The sequence below is a fragment of the Silene latifolia genome, chromosome 9 (assembly GCF_048544455.1).
Source record: "Silene latifolia isolate original U9 population chromosome 9, ASM4854445v1, whole genome shotgun sequence".
Lineage (NCBI taxonomy): Eukaryota > Viridiplantae > Streptophyta > Magnoliopsida > Caryophyllales > Caryophyllaceae > Silene > Silene latifolia.
Window position 1 is genome coordinate 10,746,706 of NC_133534.1, and position 21,177 is coordinate 10,767,882.

Genomic DNA, 21,177 nt, shown 5'->3' on the forward strand with positions numbered 1-21,177 from the left:
GTGCCTCTAGACTAGTGTTTGAAATCGACCCTCGAGAGAGGGAGTGGGATGACCCGGAATACGATGAGGGTTTAATGACCTTGACCATTTACTTGACCACCTTGGGAAAATGCATGTTCTTGGGGTCGTCGGGTTTTGAGTTGGGGATTCCGGCTTTCGAACCCGAGAGGGGGGTCAGCCGGGGTAGCTAGTGTCCTATTTCGAACCCGAGAGGGAGGTCTTAGGCGAATTAGAGTCATCTCCCCCTCACCTACTTACCCCTTTTGATTAGCCTAGACGATTAGTATGTGGAATTACTCATATTCATGGTCGGACCAAGTTCTAGTCCTTCTCTTTATTTGATTTACCCTTTTATCTTTAGCTTGTTTTTACTTTATTTTGTTGTTTGTCTTTAAATTCGATAGTTTAGCGCTAGTTTGTTACCAACCCACTTTGTTATTTATCGACTTAGCTAAACCGGTGAATTAGAACGATTAGTACTCCACCTACTCCTTGTGGGATCGACCCTTTTAAGTGTACAACGATAAAATCGTGCACTTGGGAGGTTTAACTTGAGACCATCAAGTTTTTGGCGCCGTTGCCGGGGAGTACGGCTTGATATTAATCGTTTTTGTTCTAGTTTAGACTAAGTCCTTTGTTACTAATCTTTTCTTTCAAGTGCTTAGGTCTTTTGCATGAGTAGGCGACGAAGACGAGGTCAACCGATATATCAACTTGACCGCGAAATTGAAGCCACGGCAAGAAGACTTAATTCATTAAGAAGAAGGGGTTTACTTGATATTCCACCGATTGAAGAAGTTAATCACCAAGAAGCTACCGAAGTAGTGTTTGAAAATCCTTTTGGGGTTTTAGAAGAAGAACCTAACACCATGGGTGATCCGGTTCCGATAAGAGAGACTATGGCTCCTAAGCACATAGTCAATCCAAGCATCCAAAGGCCAGGAATTCAAGCTAATAACTTTGAGATTAAAAATGCCTTGCTCAACCTTGTTCAAGACAACCAATTTGGAGGAGGTCCCTTGGAGAACCCAAATGATCATCTAAATGATTTCCTTGAAAATTGTGATATGTACAAATCAAATGGGGTTTCCGATGACGCGGTTCGCCTTAGGTTGTTCCCCCGTTCTCTTAGGGGTTCGGCCAAGGATTGGTTGAAGAATTGTGACCCGGATTCCTTCAAGACATGGGATGAGTTGGCATCGGCATTTTTGAACAAGTATTTCCCACCCTCAAGAACGGCGAAAGTGAAAAGTGAACTACAAAGCTTTACTCAAGAAGACGATGAGACCTTATATGAGGCATGGGAACGGTATAAGAAGCTCCAACGGTTGTGCCCTCACCATGGCATCTCCGAGGCCGAGCTAGTGAACAATTTTTACAAAGGGTTGACTCAAGACTTAAGGCTTTCATTGGATGCGGGATCCGGGAAAGGTGCCTTAGACATTTTGGGGCATAAAGCGGCAAAGGAACTAATTGAGGAGATGGCCTCAAGAACTATGGAATGGGGAAGTGATAGGCAAATGAGGAAAGGCAAGAGCAAGGAATCTAATTCGGTTTTGAATGTGGAAGTTAAGGGTATGCTAGATGAACTTACCCAACAAGTTGCTTTGCTAAATTCAAAACCCAAGGGCTCCGATATGAGGCAAGTCTTGTCATGCGAGTTGTGTGGTGAACAAGGACACACTCCCATTGGGTGTCCCTTGATTGCACCCCTAGGTGAGGAATGCTATGAGCAAGTAAATGGGATTTGGGAGTCCACAAGTGCAAGACAAGGGTTCAACAATAATAACAACAATCAATTTGTCAATGGAAAAAGAACTCACCCTTTCTTGTCTTATGCTTCACAAAACATTCAAAATCCAACCACTTCCCAACCCCAACAACAACCAAGGTTCAATCAAAACTCTCAATTCCAAAGACAAATTCCACCCGGTTTCCAAGGGAAACAATTCATCACCCAAAACCAACAACCATTTGGGGGTTTCAAGGGGCAAAATTTCAATCAACAACAAACCCAAAATTTCCAACCACAAAACCAAAACTTCCAAACCCCTCAAAAACCATCTTGGGAACAAGCTTTTGAACAATTGGTCATTGCAAATCAAAAATCCGACTCAAAGCTTGATAACCACATTGCCTCACAAAGCCGGGTGAATGATGAAATACGGGCATCACAAAAGGCTACGGAAACTCATGTGGCCCAAATTTCTCAACAATTGAGTCAATTGGCTCAAAATCCGGGGAAGTTTCCGGGTAATACGGTTAACCCTAGGGAGATGAATGCGGTGTTTTTGAGGAGTGGTAAGCAATTGGAGGAGGTTGAGAAATCTCCTAATTGGAAGAGGAAGAGGGTGTCAAGTGAAGTGGCGAAAGAGCACCCGGTTGAAGTTGTGCAAGAAGATGAGATTATGGCGGAGAAGTCTAAGGAGGTGGAGATGGTTGACCCTCCAAAGCAAGATGAGCCTATTGCAACTAAGGCCAAAGAATGTACTCCACCACCAAGGGAGTATGTAGCACCGGTACCCTTTCCACAAAGGCTTGCAAAGCCTAGAATTGAAAAGAAGTATGAGAAGTTTGTGGAGATCTTGAAGGGAATGAATGTCACGATTCCTTTCCTTGACATGATTACCGGAATTCCATCTTATGGCAAGTTTCTTAAGGAACTTGTCACTTTGAAGAAGAAGAATGGAGAGGTGCAAACCATCAACCTCTCTAAGGAATGTAGTGCTATACTCACTCACACCAACAAGCTTCCTAACAAGCTAGAAGATCCGGGGAGCTTCTCTATCCCTTGTTCTATCCAAGGGGTGGCTATTAAAAGAGCTTTGTGTGATTTGGGGGCTAGTGTTAGCCTCATGCCACTTTCAATATTCAAGAGGCTTGATTTGGGAGATTTGAAGCCAACTAGAGTTTCACTTCAACTTGCCGATCGGTCGGTCAAATTTCCCATTGGAGTGATTGAAGATGTACCCTTGGTAGTTGGGAAGCTTGTCATACCTTGTGATTTCTTTGTTATGGATATGCCCGAGGATCACAATGTGCCAATTATTTTGGGGCGACCTTGTCTTGCCACCGGGGGAGCTATGATCGACGTTAAGAGTGGGAAACTATCTTTGCAAGTAGGTGAGGATAGGGTGGAATTTGAACTCCACAAGTCCATGGAAGCTCCTTCTCTAGGTGACACTTGTTGCATTGTTGACATTCTTGAGAATCCTATGGAGGAACATGACCCGAAAGCTTCCTCCATGGATCCTTTGGAGACTTGTCTTGTTAGTGGGTATGAGGTCGATGACAAAGATATTGAGACTCTTGCATATGTGTGGATGTTGGATTCGGCTCCTATTCATGAACAAGCTCACAAATTTGAAGTATTGGAAGTCGGTAAGAAGGAGGAGAGTTCCACGCCTCCTCCTACGGTTGAACTTAAACCACTTCCTTCTTCTTTGAAGTATGAATTTCTAGGAGATAATTCCACTTTTCCCGTCATCATCAATAGTGCACTTGATGACACCCAAACCTCAAAACTCATTTCTTTGCTCAAAAGGTTCAAGGGTGTCCTTGGGTACACTATTGGTGACCTCAAGGGGATTAGTCCCTCTTTGTGTACTCATAAAATTCTTCTTGAAAATGAGGATGCATCCTCAATTGAGCCACAAAGAAGGCTTAATCCCATCATGAAAGAGGTTGTAAGGAAAGAGGTCCTTAAGCTACTTGACGCGGGCATTATCTATCCCATTTCGGATAGTAGGTGGGTAAGCCCGGTTCATGTAGTTCCCAAAAAAGGAGGCATGACGGTAGTGCGAAATGACAAGAATGAATTGATTCCTACAAGGACGGTAACCGGGTGGAGAATGTGTGTGGACTATAGGAAGTTGAACAAGTCCACCCGGAAGGATCACTTTCCTTTACCGTTCATGGATCAAATGCTAGAAAGATTAGCTCAACACAACTATTTTTGCTTCTTGGATGGCTATTCGGGATTTTTCCAAATCCCCATCCATCCAAGCGACCAAGAAAAGACCACCTTTACTTGTCCCTTTGGCACCTATGCATATAGGAGGATGCCATTCGGACTATGTAATGCTCCGTCTACTTTTCAAAGAGCTATGATGTCAATTTTCTCCGATTTCATTGAACAAGAAATGGAAGTTTTCATGGATGATTTCTCGGTTGTTGGGAAAAGTTTTGAAAGTTGTTTAATGAATTTGGAGAAAGTTTTGAGCAAGTGTCAAGAGTCTAACCTTGTGCTTAATTGGGAAAAGTGCCATTTCATGGTACAAGAAGGGGTTGTGTTAGGACACATAGTGTCCAATCGTGGGATAGAAGTTGATAAGGCTAAGATCGAAGTCATTGCTAGTCTCCCACCCCCCACCAATGTCAAGGGGGTGAGAAGTTTCCTTGGACATGCGGGCTTTTACCGCCGCTTCATCAAGGACTTCTCTAAGATTGCGAGACCCTTGACCGAGTTGTTAGCCAAAGATACTCCTTTTGTGTTCTCTAACCGTTGTCTTGATGCTTTCAATAGGTTAAAGGAAGCTTTGACGAGTGCTCCTATTATACAACCTCCGGATTGGAGCTTGCCGTTTGAGTTGATGTGTGATGCGAGCGATCATGCCTTGGGCGCGGTATTAGGCCAAAGGAAGGATGGAAAAGTGCATGCAATTCATTATGCAAGCAAAACTCTTGATGATGCTCAAACAAATTACTCAACAACGGAAAAGGAGCTCTTGGCCGTGGTTTTTGCAATGGAAAAGTTCCGAACCTATTTAGTGGGAGCTAAGGTTATAGTGTTCACCGATCATGTTGCCTTGAGACACTTGCTCATCAAGAAGGAGTCCAAGCCTCGATTGATTAGGTGGATACTACTTCTCCAAGAGTTTGACATGGAGATTAGAGACAAGAAAGGAGTTGAAAATGTGGTGGCCGATCATCTATCCCGGCTAATCAACCTCAATGTTGACAATGGGCTCCCCATCAATGATTACTTGCCCGACGACCACTTGTTGTCCCTAAGCTTGGGTGAAGCACCGTGGTATGCGGATATAGTGAATTATTTGGTCTCCGGAATAATTCCATATGACTACGACTCGCACAAGAAGAAGAAATTCTTCCATGATCTAAGGCAATATTTTTGGGAAGAGCCTTGTCTATACAAATCTTGTGCGGATGGGATAATCCGGAGGTGCATTCCAAGAGAAGAAGTGAAGCCGATAATTTCACATTGCCATGATATGCCAAGTGGAGGGCATGGTAGTTCAAGAAAGACCGCCGCAAGGGTGCTCCAATGCGGTTTCTATTGGCCTTCCCTATTCCATGATGTGGCAACCTACGTCAAAGGGTGTGATAAGTGTCAACGAAGCGGCAATATTTCAAGGAGGCATGAGATGCCAATGAACTACATTCTAGAGGTGGAGTTGTTTGATGTATGGGGAATTGACTATCAAGGTCCTTTTCCATCATCCAATGGATATGAGTACATACTTGTTGCGGTGGATTATGTGAGTAAATGGGTTGAAGCTATCCCAACAAAAACTTGTGATGCAAAGTCGGTGACAAAACTCATGGAAACTATCATATTTCCAAGGTTTGGTGTTCCAAGAATTGTGATTAGTGATCGTGGGAATCATTTTCGGGAAAGGACTCTTGATGCTCTACTTAAGAAACATGGGGTGCAACATAGGCGGAGTCTTGCCTATCACCCACAAGCTAACGGCCAAGCCGAGATCTCTAACCGCGAGATCAAGATGATTCTAGAGAAGACCGTGAGCCGGTCAAGGAAAGATTGGTCAACCAAGCTCAATGATGCATTGTGGGCTTACCGGACCGCTTTCAAAACACCAATAGGAACTTCACCGTTCCGGTTGGTGTACGGGAAGCCTTGCCATTTGCCGGTTGAGTTGGAGCACAAAGCACATTGGGCCATCCGACTCCTAAACTTTGATTTGAAGAGCGCCGGAGAGAAGCGGCTACTTGACCTCAATGAGCTTGAAGAATTTAGACTAGAGGCTTATGAGAGCTCTAGATTGTATAAGGAGAGGACCAAAAGATTCCATGACAAGGCCATCATTCGAAGAGAGTTCAAGGAAGGAGAGTTGGTTCTCCTCTTTAACTCAAGGTTCAAGTTGTTCGCGGGAAAGCTCAAGTCTAAGTGGTCGGGACCCTTCACCGTGGTCCGAGTCTTTCCACATGGCGTCGTTGAGGTATACGATGGAGATCAATCCTTCAAGGTGAACGGGCAAAGGCTCAAGCACTACATCGCCGGAACCCCTATAATCAAGGATGTGACCTCCACCGCTACCTCTCTTCAAAATTATTGATTGTTATTCATCACTCCGTCGAGCCTACGACATAAAACAAGGGCGCTACATGGGAGGCAACCCATGGAATTTGTATATAGATTGCATTTTTGGTAGTTAGTCGTTGTATTATTCATTTTTGAAGGCCTGACGATGGGAAGGAGGGCCGGCGGCCGGTCGGCTGACCGGCGCCGAGGCATCTTGAATTTTGGAGGTCGAAAATTTTGAAAATGAAGTGAGGAGGACGCTGGGTCGGCTGACCGGCGCCGAGACATGTCTATTTTGACACAAAAAATCGATTTTTTGAAAAAATGCTGTATGACCGAGAGCCGGTCGATCGGCGGCCGGCACCCAGCCGGCTCCCAGCCCTTTTTCCGCCTTCTATATATTTACTCACCCACCCTTTTTCCCACCACTCTCTAAAATTCACTCTCTCTCTCTACATTCCCTCAACATCAAATCCTCTCTAATTCCCCAATACAACCCACACAAATACTTCCCTTTTCACCTTGCTTGAAGATGGCTTCCAAAAGAACAAGGGCGGACACGGCTAGGGCCATTGAGGAGTCGGCTCAATTCGGGGTGGCACAAGTGACGGATACCTCACCGGATCCCGACTTCTCTAATCTGATTTTTGCCTCCGGTACTCAAAAATGTAAGTTCCTCTTATTTAAAAATCGTCCCATTCATGCTACTAAATTCATTTGTAGCCAAACAATGAAGGACCTAGGGATAGATACCGATGCTAAGAAATTGTTTAGAGGGGTGGGAATGGGATTCTTGTACACCCTTAAGCGATTGACTTACCCTTGCCTTACTTGGGAATTTTTGAGCTCGCTTCAAGTTGACAAGAGGAGGAGTACCGGGGAAATTGTTGAGATTCGTTTCCGTCTTATGAACCGAAACCACACCATGACCTTGAAGAGGTTTGGGAAGGCTTTTGGTTTGAACTACATGGACTCTTATAGGGAACCCGCCGACTTTCATCATTCTAGGGTTTGGGAGGCTATTTCGGGTAAGCCCGACCCCTCGGTAGGAAAAAGGAGTGCCAACTTTATTCATTTTCCGGCTATAAGGGTTTGGCATCGATTTATGGGGTGGACCATCTTTGCTAGGAGTGAGTCGTGGTCCGTAAGGACCGATGAACTAAATATCCTTGGCTCTTACCTTTTCCAAAAGCCCAAGCCGTTCCAAATTAACATTGCTCACCACTTTGTGCTACACCTTCGGAAATTGGCTAATTTCCCGGACCAAAGTGTGGGAATTTTTGTGGGTGGGATGATTACCCAATTGGCTAAGGATATTGGTGGGTTTGACGAGTCTTTGTACAACCCGGTTCAAGAACCAAATGTCTTATCAAAATTTTACTTGACCCACTCTTTGGATTGGTTCAAAGTTGACCCCGCCGATAATCGTGAATATTGGCAAATTGATGACAAGGATTCAATTGTCCTTCCAAACACTAAGGAAACTACTATCAAGCAAGACCAATCAACTTACCTCCTCACCATACGTGAGCGTGACCACACCGGGGGTGCCCGGCAAACTCTTTCTCGGCGAGAGCGCCATGGCCCGACTTCGGAATCTCACCCATCCACCTTTACCTCTTTGCCACAACAATTTGACACTCACTCTATGCCTTCAACGTCTCAACAACCGAGCTATCAACACCCTCCCCTTGACCCTACTTTGGTAGGGTACTTTGACAACTTAAACTTGGCGTTGGGTGAAATGAAAAGTGAAATGAATACTCGGTTTGACGCGGTTGACCGAAGGCTAGACCACATCTACTATAACCAAGGAGTAGGGAATTACCCTATTTATGATGATTATGCCCGCCGCGGGTTTGTCACGAGGGACGGGCCGCACCCGGATTACTTCCAATGGCCCACGCACGGATACACCGCGCCGACCATTCGTGGAGGGTTCCACATGCAGTCGGATTACTTCGGTAACCCGGCCTTTCCTACTCCCGTGGTTCATCAAGAGAGTGGTGAGTGGTTTAGTGGAGTGGCTCTTACGTTTCATGGTGACGCGGGGGCGTCAGGGTCCGGAGGAGGGTGGAATTTGAGTACCGATGATGACGTTCTTCGTGACGGGGGTAATGATGATTTCAATTTGGATGATGATATTGATTTTGAGAATTGAGTTGGTGAAGTGGAGAGGGTACTTTCAAATGTGAGCTCTTGGCAATGGTGGCTTCCTATGCATCTCGTTCCTTGACCCTTTGTTAGTATTTCATCTCTCCATTTCTTGAAAATTGGTAATATTTCTTGTTGGTGGGAAGAGTAGAGTGGCTCTTGGAATCCCTAGCCTTGCACCATCATAAGGCTTATGCTCCCGTTTGAAAATCCAAAATGACAAGTACGATCTCTCCCGTTTTATCCAAATTTCTCATTCACGTTTAAATTTCCGCATGCATTTAGTTGATAAATCATTTAGTTGCATCATATAGGATTGCATTAGATTTCAATTTTGTAATATATTGTCACATGTAGTAATTGCATTCACTTAGCATAAATTGCATTGTCATTTAAATTTTGCATATAGAATAGAGCATGCATTGCATTTTCAAAATAAAAACCAACTAAAAATTGAAAAATGACCAAAAATCACCAAAAACATGTTATTTTCTTTCCCTAAATTGCCCTCCCATGTCTATAAATAAGTGTGGGGAGGGCCTAAAAAAAAAAACAAATAAAAACATGCTTTTAATTTGAAATCCCTCCACACATTTATTTCCATTTGGAAGTAATGTAAATAAATAAGTGTGGGGAGGGAGTTCTTATATCAAAAATCAACAAAAATATGTCTTTTTAATTTTTCAAAAACAAAAATCACAAAAACATGTTATTTTCTTTTCAAAAATTAAAAATACAAAAATATGTTCCTTCCTTTTTCCTTTTCACTCCCTATGCTTTTGTCCATTGAGGACAATGTACATTTCAAGTGTGGGGAGGGAAATATCCACTTTGTGAATATTGTTTATATTTGTTCATACCATTATATGCTTGTAAATTGGAGAAAATTCAAGAAAATGCCTAAAAATTGAAAAATTTCTGAAAAATTCAAAAAAAAATTTGCATTGTATATATATGTTTTGTCTAACCTTCGGCATGGTGCATTGACCACTTGAGGCAAAAAGGAGCTAGAAGACCGCTTGGTATAATCCTTCCTATCTCTTACTCCTTTTACTATTCTTTCTTTTTGGTATCTTGGATATTTTGAAGGAGAATGGGAATTTTGTTGCTTTGGGTGTCTCCTTGGGAGACCGTTTGGAATTTTGGAGTTGATGTGCTGCTAGGTTTAGCCAATTTGTTGCACGTTTCATTTCATGTTTGTTTAAATTCCCGCATGCATTTGTTCACATGTATATACTTGTTGCGTTTCTTTCTTTTTGCATTGAGTTTGTAAATAAATTTTTGGGAAAGAACATGGTCAAGGAAGGGAACCAAGTACCCCCATGATGAGCTTATGTGCCCAATTGTGCCTTTCCCCTCCTCGTGACTCGCACCCGTGGCCTCTTAGTTAGCCGAGGAAGGAGGGCTTGACCAACGAGTCTAGACCGATCTTGTGAGACCTAGGGCCGTAGACTAGACCTTTGGCTCGACTTAACTACTCAAAGGTAAGGGTAGAGCCTCCTAGGGTGGGTACATTCATACCCCGCCCTCATCTAGGTTTGAGAGTAGGCCTCCTCGCGAGGCGTGTCACATCACTACGCATAAGTGTGTCGCATCGTCCTTAGACCATGAAATTGCATTACATTTTTGTGCACATGATATGAAGCATAAATCAGTTTTTATGAACCTCACAATAGCCAAATAGCCATGTTTTCTCCCCTACATCGTTTCCCTTTTTGATTCACCCCCTTTGAGCTTAGCCTTTTCATTTGGCAAACCCACTTAAAATAGCTACATTCCCATAACCACCCTTCCTTAATCAAGAATTGGTCGGTTTTTGTAGTTGTGTTGTAGGAGGTGATTTGGGTCGTGATGGTGGATGGCTTGCACGTCCACTTGGGTCGGATTTCGATGTGAAATTGGTTTTGTATATAAAATAAGAGGTTGTAAATTGTAATGAAAAAACAAATAGAAAAGTAAAAAAAAAAAAAAAAAAAAAAAAAAAATAGAAAAGTAAAAAAGTCATGAAAAACCAAAAAAAATGAGTTGTGTGTTGTATATATTTGTTTGTTGTCAAGAAAAAGAAAAAGGCAAAGCAACACCCCACCTCATCATTAATTGGGGTAGAAAAAGCCGTTGCTAAATAAAAGGGCAAATTGATGTTTTTCCAAAGATGAGTCGGGTTTACACATTTTTTGCATGGCTTGGGAAACCGAGTCGTTGTTACGGTGTAGACGTTACCATTTGTTGAAATAAAAGGAGTTTTATCAAATTTTTCCTACTTGAGTTGGGTTTATGCAATTTTTGCATAGTTTTGGTCATCAATGCTATGTTAGGGCATAGACGTGTCTCATGTGTTGCTATCTTAGGCCTTTTTCTTGCATTTTGCTCCATATTCCCGCTACTATCGATTCCGGTGCTCTATTGTAGGTAATTGAGCTAGCTTGAGGAAGTTTGGGAAGAAACAAGGCACAAGAGGAAGAAAGCAAGGAAGAAAGAGGAGGAAAAGACGAAGAGCGACCCTGAGCCGGGTAGCCGGCCGCCGGCCGACCGGCGGGCTGTCATATTGCCAATTTCGAGCTTCAAATTTGGGATTCCTCGGCGCCGGATGGGCAGCCGGCCGCCGGTCGACCGGCTGGCGGTCACTGCTACGCGTGTTTTGTATTAATTTCCCCTTTTTGTAACTTAAGTAGGAGGACACTATAAATACCCCCAAAAATTCGGTGTTTTGACACACAACCCTAGATCTGAGTTATTTCCCTTTCCAAGTTTCAAACTTTGCTAATTATTTCACTAATCTTTCCCTAATCTTTCCTTAATTAGTCTAGTTCTTCAATTAATTAGTAATTGGAGTTGGGTTGTAAGAAGAATTGAAGGTTCCTCCTTCTTTAATTTCCTATCCTAATTCCTTTCTTGCTATTTGATTGGTATTATTTCTCTCCTATTTCCATTTGTTTACATTTTGTTCTTCCTTCAAGTTTTTGATTGTTCATGTTAAAATTGTTGTTGTTGTTTGTTTGTTGTTCCTATTTTCATCATTGTTCATCTTTGTATTGTTCATCTTTCCTTTGTTTCTCTTTCATTTGTTCATCCTTGGGTAGTTGTCCTCAAAGACTTAATCTTTGAGTTGATTTGGTTAAAGATTGTGTCTTTTGGTTTAATCAACCTTGTTATTAGATTAAATCATCTTTCCTTAAACCTATTGTTAGATTGTTGCATGTTTAGTAGTAAGATTCATCTTCTCACCATGTTTGTGACCAAAGTTTCCATCTTTATTGTTCATTTTGCAATTAGGACCATGATTAGTGAGTAGTCTCCTTCTAGGACTCGGTTTGACCCGATATGGGTAGTTTCACTAACTAATTGTCACTAAGGCTAATTTGTGGGGAAAATTGGTGAGGGTAGTTTAGAGGATTTTTCATGCTTAAGGTTTGGTTTCCGGGTAGTGTCGACTTTTGACCCTTGACCACCAACGAGAGTTGGTTAGGTTGTTAGTTGGGTATTTGGGAACCCGTCCTTGTCACCAACTAAGGTTGAGACCGAAAGGGAGAACCGAGGAAGGGTGCCTCTAGACTAGTGTTTGAAATCGACCCTCGAGAGAGGGAGTGGGATGACCCGGAATACGATGAGGGTTTAATGACCTTGACCATTTACTTGACCACCTTGGGAAAATGCATGTTCTTGGGGTCGTCGGGTTTTGAGTTGGGGATTCCGGCTTTCGAACCCGAGAGGGGGGTCAGCCGGGGTAGCTAGTGTCCTATTTCGAACCCGAGAGGGAGGTCTTAGGCGAATTAGAGTCATCTCCCCCTCACCTACTTACCCCTTTTGATTAGCCTAGACGATTAGTATGTGGAATTACTCATATTCATGGTCGGACCGAGTTCTAGTCCTTCTCTTTATTTGATTTACCCTTTTATCTTTAGCTTGTTTTTACTTTATTTTGTTGTTTGTCTTTAAATTCGATAGTTTAGCGCTAGTTTGTTACCAACCCACTTTGTTATTTATCGACTTAGCTAAACCGGTGAATTAGAACGATTAGTACTCCACCTACTCCTTGTGGGATCGACCCTTTTAAGTGTACAACGATAAAATCGTGCACTTGCGAGGTTTAACTTGAGACCATCAACCATCCGGTCCCTCTGCTTTCTTTGACCCCGTCTTCCTTAACGCCTTTCTAACTTCACTCTTTTGTATTCTACGCACAGTGTGTAGGAATTAGCAATTACGAATATTTATTAAGTTTGTCTTATTATACTATATTTTTTCATATTGATTATATATGTTTATTTAAAGTAAAATAGTAAATATATGTCTCGTTAAAAAGGTATGTCATGCGTTGATTTTTTTTTTCTTTTTTACCGATACAATTCAATAGTCTATCAATCTAGCCCTAGATACATTTCATACTAGCGTATGATTTTATACTCGGTTGTTCCATTCATCAAGATTCTTTACCTATTATGTTTTTGTCATATTCGACAAATTCTTTACATTTTCTTTTTTTGGGTCACATATATTTCTAAAGCTGTGGTTAAATTTGAGTTTCAGGATTTAGGAAATGGAGTAGCATCACTCATAGAGGATGCTGGATATGATGAGAAAGCGGAAGTTGAGTACGACCATGACAAGGGGTAGACCCACCTAGTAGCAAGGGGTGGCGCCCGTTACTCCAAACATAAAAAAAACATGGTTTAGAAGACGAATTTTTGCTACCCTAATTATTGCTGAATAGTAAATAAGTAAATATTATTCCATTAAATGTCCAATAAACAGCTTGTGGTTCAGTGGTAAAGTTTTTGGTTTTCCACCAATTGCCCCGAGTTCAAGTCCCTTTACATGCATATATAAACCAATTTTTTTTTTTTGGTACCCCATACATTAAATCCTGGATCCGCCCCTGACCATGACGCAATACTCAGGTCTAGCATAGTTCTTGATAATCATATACTCCTTTAGGTTTTGCAACACTTCCAAAACTTCACCACATGATGTCAAAACCACATGGGAATTACGCAGTGATAGGATGTTTGATAATTGTACAAGGAAGTTTTCTACAAACACAAATTCTTGTTTCAGACCGACACTTTTGGTCTTATTTGTCAGACGGATAAAATGTTGCCATTTTTTAAGAAAATGTAACCAATTAATTCACAAAATGTTATGACTAGAGGTGTCATTTTTTACCCTGAAAATGATGTGAACAATAATGGTAACATGTTATCAGAAAATAACAACATTTTATTGTAAAATGATGACATGTTACCCGTCTTATTTCAGACCAAAAGCAATGGTCTTAAGAAAAACGGACCGTTCTACAAAAGTAACACATCTATTTTTTTAGAAATTACGTAATATTAGTGGTGTTGTATAATTCACATACTCACTATATCTCCATCATTTGTTTACCTTTTCTTTTTAATGAAGACACATTCCCCGAGTTGGTTGGAAGAGAGAAATTCTCGTGTTGATGCACCCCTTCCATTGCCAACAGAAGGCCGATCTTTAGCTTGGAAAGGTGCGAGGACAAAATATGTATTGTCGAAGAAGCGTGCTTCTTTTACTGGAGCTCTTGCCAAGGCCGTACGCCATCTACGATACCTGTTGTAATTACTTTTTAAGACATTTTTCAATCCTGTTACAATTTATCTTTTTCCGGAGTTACATGTAATTCAATAAGGTATTTTCATGTTGAAAAAGCTTCAACTAGATTTAAATCCCATTAAAAATCGTGGGTTTGGAAAAAACTTATGTAAAAACATCAAAATGGAATGCACTTGAAAACAAAGAATAATAATAGTGCACTCATTAGTTTAGCTTTACAAATGAAAGTTGCCATTTGTTATGACTTTCTAGTGCAAAAGAATCAAAATTTAAGTATTACTCTATAAATTTTGTTTGTATCATTGTAAGAGTCGTAAAGCACATGCAACCTCACCCTAGAGGCTAGCGTTGGAAACCCAATCGCAACAAGCTATGCTTAAGACCATCCACAAAGGATATATGTACTGTAAATATTACTTCTTTCGTTCGATTTGATTCCATACGTTCTATTAAAATACACTTTTCAATTCAACAAACGTATAGAATCAAACCGAACAGATGAAGTAGTTTCATGATTTTTGAAAGTATAACTTTATGTAAATTAGGAAGGCGTAAAAAAATCAAAATACGTGCCATTGTTCATTTACTAGTGCAGAAGTGAAGAAATATTTTGGTGAATTAGCAAAGGTAAGTAGCAACTCTCAATTTTTTGGTATTAAAAAATCTCAATTAATGGTTTATGTGGTATTACAGAGGTTTGCTACTTTGTACGAAATACTCATTTTTTCGAACCCATAAAGTTTAACTGTTTAAGTGACCATAACTCGTACTTCCAAATTCAGAAAACGAGTTATGGTGACGTATAGTTTTTTTGTCCGAAAAAATGGGTATTTTGTGCAAAATGACAAACCTAAAGTGTACCACGTGAATTTTCCGTAAAATTAAAAAATAAATGGAATTAAGCAATTTTTTTTTTTGGTGAACATGGAATTAAGCAAATGATGACAAACAATTTTGATTTTTCATATTCATTAGGCCAAACTAAAGATTACACATAATCACTATTTTGATTACACATATCAAAAAAAGGCAATGAATGATCTTGACAATCCGAAGGATAATAATCCTATTCTTAAGTTATTATACTAGTGCTAAACTACCAAAAAAAACGATAGATTACACATGATCACATTGTATTTGCCTTTCAAAGAAGATTTACGTGATTTTTCATATTCATTACGCAAATTTTAATAAAAAATGGCAATGATCTTGAGAATCAGAAAGATTAGTCATATTTTAAACATGATTTGTATCATTAATTAAAACGTTATTTTAAAATGCACTTTAGTTTACAAGAAAACAATATAAATAGACCCTCAAAATTTACAAAGTTTCACCCAAAACTAACAACTTAGAATTAAATTCAATCTAAGAATACATTTATAACAATATGTTTTTCTCAATTATAATCGCGCTTGTTCTTTTTACATCTTCTTCTTATGCAAATCAAATAGAATTTGATTATTGTGTGGCCGACCCAACCCTTCCTCACCGACCGTCGGGTTACTCATGCAAAGACCCGACAAAGGTCACAACCGACGACTTCTCATACTCGGGTCTCCGAACACCCGCAAACACCTCCAACATTTTTAAATTCGGTGTCTCGTACGCCTTGTTAGATCAATTCCCGGCCTTAAATGGTTTGGGCCTATCCATGGTCCGAGCAGACATTGATGTAGGAGGGGCTGGACCCATTCACGCCCACAGAGTCGCTGAACTTGCTATAGTGACCGAGGGTACGATTATTGCTGGCTTTATTGACACGAATAACAAGCCTTTTTATAAGACAATGGAAAAGGGTGACTTATTTGTGGTCCCACCAGCACTCGCGCATTTTCAGGTGAATGTTGGAAAAATGCCCGCAGTTGTTTATGCTGCTTTTGCTAGCCCCAATCCCGGAGTTCAAGCTGTTGACCTTGCTCTTTTTAAAAACGATTTGCCAACTGAAATTATTCAGAAGGTTACTCTTTTGGATGTCACTCAGATTAAGAAGCTTAAGAATGCTTTTGGTGGTACTAATTAGTTAGTTAGTGAATTAACACTTGTGCTCGTGATAAAAATTCATGTATGATTCTAGTTTACATTAATAATGAGACTTCTATTTTTCCCAATTTCTTTTATGGTAGCAGAGATTTAATATTTCTCAAACAAAATCACTCAAAAGCGCGCTGATGAACTCGAAAAATAAGTTCCTTTAAACGATGAACAATTAAACTAGCAAATAAAACTATCAAAATTAGCTTGTTTAGGGTTCATGCAACTTAAAAAACTTAAAATGAGTGCGTACAATCATTTGAAACCGTAAGTCTTATTTCTTATAATCGTCTCGACATGATGTTTAACTGTTTGAGCAATTTTCATATCGTGTTCTCTCCGAGTCTCATAGATTGGGTTAAGAGTACGTATCAAACAATTTCGAATGTTAGTTAACGTTATAATTTGAATAATATCAAATCTTCATTTAGAACTGATGTTTTTGGTTAATATCGCGTCGAAAAATCGTACAAAATTTCATTTCACATATATGATGGAGTAATTAACTTTATCCAAATTCATGTCAATTGTACAAACTTACTTGATTTACTATACTAGTTTGTGGTCCGCACCCTATCGGGCGCGGTATTATGTTGGTTTACGTTTTTTGGTACAAGTTCTGTTGGTTTACGTTGGCGTTGAACTCTTTTTAACTTAATGTGAATGATTGCTTAGACATGTAAATCAGTTACATGTGGTAGATATAGCATATTGTTGTGTAATTAATTGTCATACGTTTCGCTACGAAGAATACACCAATTACAATATTCCAGGAGATATAGTTTATAGTGGTGGCAAATGTGGAAATGGATTTGTAGGCACTGAAATTTTATTTAAGTATCGAAAATACAGAAATTAATTAATTTGAGTTAATAATAAATAAATTACTCAATTTAATTATTTTTGTCCCTTTTAAAATCAAACTAGTTTTGTTGCCCGTGAAACTCACGGAGCGTTGTTGGCTATAATTTTTGGTGTTTATAGTTTATTGAGTGTCCATTTTAGGCAAAATTTGCAATGCTATTAGTATACACAACTTTGTTGTTTGTTTGCAAAGGAAAGACATTAATTGTAGTGAGTACGAAATAGTAAGTTAAGCAGTATTACATATAGTGGGTTCAACAATGAAAAAATACGACTTTTTGAATGAAGGGAAACTATTGTTTAGGAGTTAAGCTAGAAAAGTAAGTGGCAAATGTAGACGGAGGAAATACTGTAACATCCCATCTACCAAAGTGCCTTACCAATGCCTACCTTGGCAAGTGGAGGTGCTACCATCTCAATTGTCCGAGGTAGTATATATCAAAGATACCATAATGAAACATTTATAAATATAAACTAATTTTGTGACCCGTGAAATTCACGGGATCTTTTGTTTTTTACTATGATATTTTTAGTGAATCAAATCATAACATTCTACAATATGGTTTCATGTTTTACGACTTCTATAAAATCAAGACAAATTAGTTTTTTTGTACAATAGTTTTATGTAAAATCAGAAACTAAAGTGTTATATAGTAAATACTTTTATCAAAACCATGCCATTATTTGACGTTCTTTTATGAGGGTTTTAAATGGTAAGTGGTGTTACTCAAATCATTTTACGTGATTTGTGATAGGTCAAATATGCGCAAATGAAAGCTGATTAAAATCAATTAATAATACAGGTATTCGCATAATCGAAAACTGAAGTAACTCAATGGAAGCTGATTAAAATCAATTAATAATACAGATATTCGCATAATCACATTACATGAAACCATAATATTATCAAACAAAGATTGCCAAACATGCAACACCCTCACTAATTAGATTTTAAAATTTTATCAACAAATCCGAAATTAATATAAAACACACGATTAGAATTGTTGTGACAAAAACTAACATTTCACAGCACCCATAATATTGTAGCTAGTACTGTAATAAATTGCGGAACTAAGAATTTGAAAGGAGCAACTCGTAATAATTGGATCATTAAGTCCTTATACTTCATCCATTAAACAATATTAAGCAAAAATGTGCTTTGACATTTCTCCAAATTTTCCACCTTCGGGATTCAACGGTATACTTCAAAATAGGTAAACTAAGCATTCCACTCAATCATGTTTTCTATCAAAAGCCATTTTGAATAGGCATGTGTCTCATGTGTATAATTAAAGAAAATGAAAATTAAATTTAACGTGTACAAAAGAATAATGTAGATGTAAATAAACTTTTTAGATTCCTCTCATCTTTATAGTTATTAATAATTGATAATTAATTCACCCCACTAATTTAACATCTAACTCCTTTCTTAAATGATAATTTTTGGGCTTTTCACTCCATTATTTTTGCTACCTATTATCCATGTCAATAAGATTGAGATCCTCGCAACTTCAATTTCATTCTATGAGTGTTATTATTCTAAGGAAAAATGATGATTAAAAAAACAACACATATCAAAATAAAGCATACATTTGAAAGTTTTTGAAATACTAATTTTTTTTATGAACCTAAAAACAATTAGTCATTTACATTCATGTTGTCAATCTTATAGTTAGTTTATAATATAGTATTGAGTCGAATGAATAGAGTATTTGTTTAAGTAATTCTAATATTTCTCTTCTTAGTCTTCTTTCTTCAATAAACCATCCCTACATAAAAAAAAATCACTTAGTCATTAATTTTGTTATTAATTTAAGTTTCTCTTAAATAATGGAAGAAAGATGACATTGAGTCTAAAGATGTAAGTATATTTACCTTTGAATAGCACAACACCACAAATCTCAATATCCCTAAATGAGAAATAAACAACAAATATGCGAGGTTTAAAAATGTGATGTACTTCATAACCAATGGAAAATAAAATAAATAAATGAATTCTTAATTTAAAACCTTAATACATTTACCTTGGTGCTGATACAATGATAAAAAAAAAGTTAGTGACATATACAATTCTTTTCGCGATAGCGGTACAAAAATATTTACTTAAATGTTGTCTCACAAATGTTGTCTTCCGTCAAAAACTTATAGTCAATCATGTAGTTAGTTTATAATATAGTATTGAGTGGAATGAAGGGAGTAGTTGTTTAAGCAATTCTAATATTTTCTTTCTCCATATAGTATTTTTTCTCCAATGAACCATCTCTAGGGAAAAAAAGGACAAAATCCACCGAGTAATTAATAAGAAATAAAATGGTGAAATTTGATTTACGTGATATTAATCTTATCGTTATTAATTTAAATTTTTCTGTAAATAATAATACAAAAAGGGCATTGAGTCATAAAGATGTAAGTATATTTATTTACCTTCGAATAGCACAATACCACAAATCTTGATAGTTCCTACATAAGAAAGTTTTAAAAAGTGATGAGCAACCAATTGAACTTAAAAACAAATAAATGAATTATTAATTTAAAACCTTAATATATTTACCAAACCTTAATAGATTTACCTACCACAAATCTTGATAGTTCCTACATAAGAAAGTTTTAAAAAGTGATGAGCATTTCATAACCAATGGAACTTAAAAATAAATTATTAAATTATTAATTTAAAACCTTAATACATTTACCTTACCTTAATACACTTACCTTGATGTTGATATAATGATAAGATTTAAAAAAGACTATTTACATATACAACTACGATTTTGTTGGCGATGAGGGCAAAAAAATATTGGCGTGAAATTTGGCTCACAAATGTTGTCTTACATCGAACATTTATATCCAATTGAGGATGCATGTTATGACTTTTGGGTGTCTTTTTATTATTATCATCAAATTTAATATATATATAATAATTATGTAGTAAGGTTTTAGGACTTTTGAGCATTCTTTTTCATTATTAGCAAATTTAATATAAACATAAATATGGAGCAAGGAGAAATTAAATGTTAAAGGTTTGCTTTAATTTTTATTTTATTTTTTATTTTTTTGTTGACAAAAGCCACCTTGTTTAATGTTAAATATGTTATTATTTACTCTTAATATTTACAAACTATTTATTTTTTTAATAAATTTTGATGTAAATTTGAAAGGGATATATAAATTTTGGAAAACAAATATATCTAAATTAAGGTCATATAATAATAAGTTGATGATTTATATCACATTAACTCGCCATGTCATATTAAGGTTTGCCATGTCATGTGTTAGTGACGTGGCTTTTTGGTAGTGTAAGGTGGCATTTACTATGTGGCATTTTAAGTTCCCCTTTTAATAATATTGTATAGATTTGGGTCATTCTGAGTTATTCGAGTCCAAACAGAAGTTAAATTGGGCTAAAATTGCAAACGGGCCGAGAAATGAGCCTGCAACCCTAAGCTGGAGAAAGCCCAACCATTTCTCTATAAATATAGAGAATTTCATTCATTTCAAGGGATAGAGAAAAACTCAAAGAAAAGAAAAGTTCTGGAATTCTCTCTGAAAATCCCGTGAAATTCAACGTAAGCAGTCAACAAGCACAACAAATTCGTGCCGCCTGCGCAAGAAAACTCAAACATTCAAACTCGAATATTCAAACATTCAAACATTCAAGAGAGACTCAAGTCGTTCGACCCTCTCAAGAATACAAGTCAACGTCGCGCGTAGAGTGCATACACCCTCTACACGTGCACCCCCTGCAAAACGCACGCGCACCCCTTACGTGGATCGTGCACGCGTACCCTATTTGTTTAGTTAGAATCAGAGGATTATTAGAGATTGTACACGAACTTTTCTGATATTAATAAAAACTCATTTTGTTTCCTTGTTTTGTATTTCAGTTATCGCAATACAAAATTCGTCGTTACAAATTTGGTGAACCCGACGTGAAAATCTCTACCTCTCATCTCTACTACTTTACAAATTAAGTCTACCGCTACAAGAAGATGTCTACCAAGCAAGACACCTCTTCCAGCACCCACAAGAAGACCTACGCAGCTATCCTGCAGGATACTCCTGCTGCTGCTTCCTCCCCAGCCGCGCAACCAGTTGTAATCTGCAGTAGAGGAATGACAAAGAAGTATGCTATCAACACTGCTGCTACCAGCCTACGCTCTGCGCATGTCCCTACCAGGCCGCGCAAGATCCATGTTGCCTCCATTGTTGCTGCTGCTACAGCTATCCTTGCGGCCTCTACTTCTTCGCGCGAAGAGACTCGAAGT

At 38.5% G+C, this 21,177-nt stretch overlaps 2 protein-coding genes, 1 long non-coding RNA gene and 1 other non-coding gene across 4 annotated transcripts; 2 read left to right on the forward strand and 2 right to left on the reverse strand.

The window, feature by feature from the left end:
* Positions 1-869: 869 nt before the first annotated feature.
* LOC141600582 (uncharacterized) lies at positions 870-6,317 on the forward strand. The gene is made up of 3 exons (XM_074420824.1): positions 870-1,642; positions 2,147-3,685; positions 3,779-6,317. The coding sequence occupies exons 1-3, from the start codon at positions 870-872 to the stop codon at positions 6,315-6,317; spliced, it is 4,851 nt and encodes a 1,616-aa protein (XP_074276925.1).
* Positions 1,242-1,348, reverse strand: LOC141603580 (small nucleolar RNA R71). Its single transcript, XR_012525444.1, has one exon. It is a non-coding gene; the product is annotated as a small nucleolar RNA R71 (small nucleolar RNA).
* A 9,090-nt stretch (positions 6,318-15,407) lies between the features above and the next one.
* On the forward strand, positions 15,408-16,040 carry LOC141600583 (auxin-binding protein ABP19a-like). The gene has a single exon (XM_074420825.1). It carries the CDS (start codon positions 15,408-15,410, stop codon positions 16,038-16,040), a length of 633 nt encoding a protein of 210 aa, XP_074276926.1.
* A 2,534-nt stretch (positions 16,041-18,574) lies between these two features.
* LOC141602425 (uncharacterized) lies at positions 18,575-19,418 on the reverse strand. Its single transcript, XR_012524437.1, has 3 exons — positions 19,340-19,418; positions 18,791-18,825; positions 18,575-18,684 (listed from the first exon to the last, which is right to left on the reverse strand). It is a non-coding gene; the product is annotated as an uncharacterized LOC141602425 (long non-coding RNA).
* Positions 19,419-21,177: the final 1,759 nt, after the last annotated feature.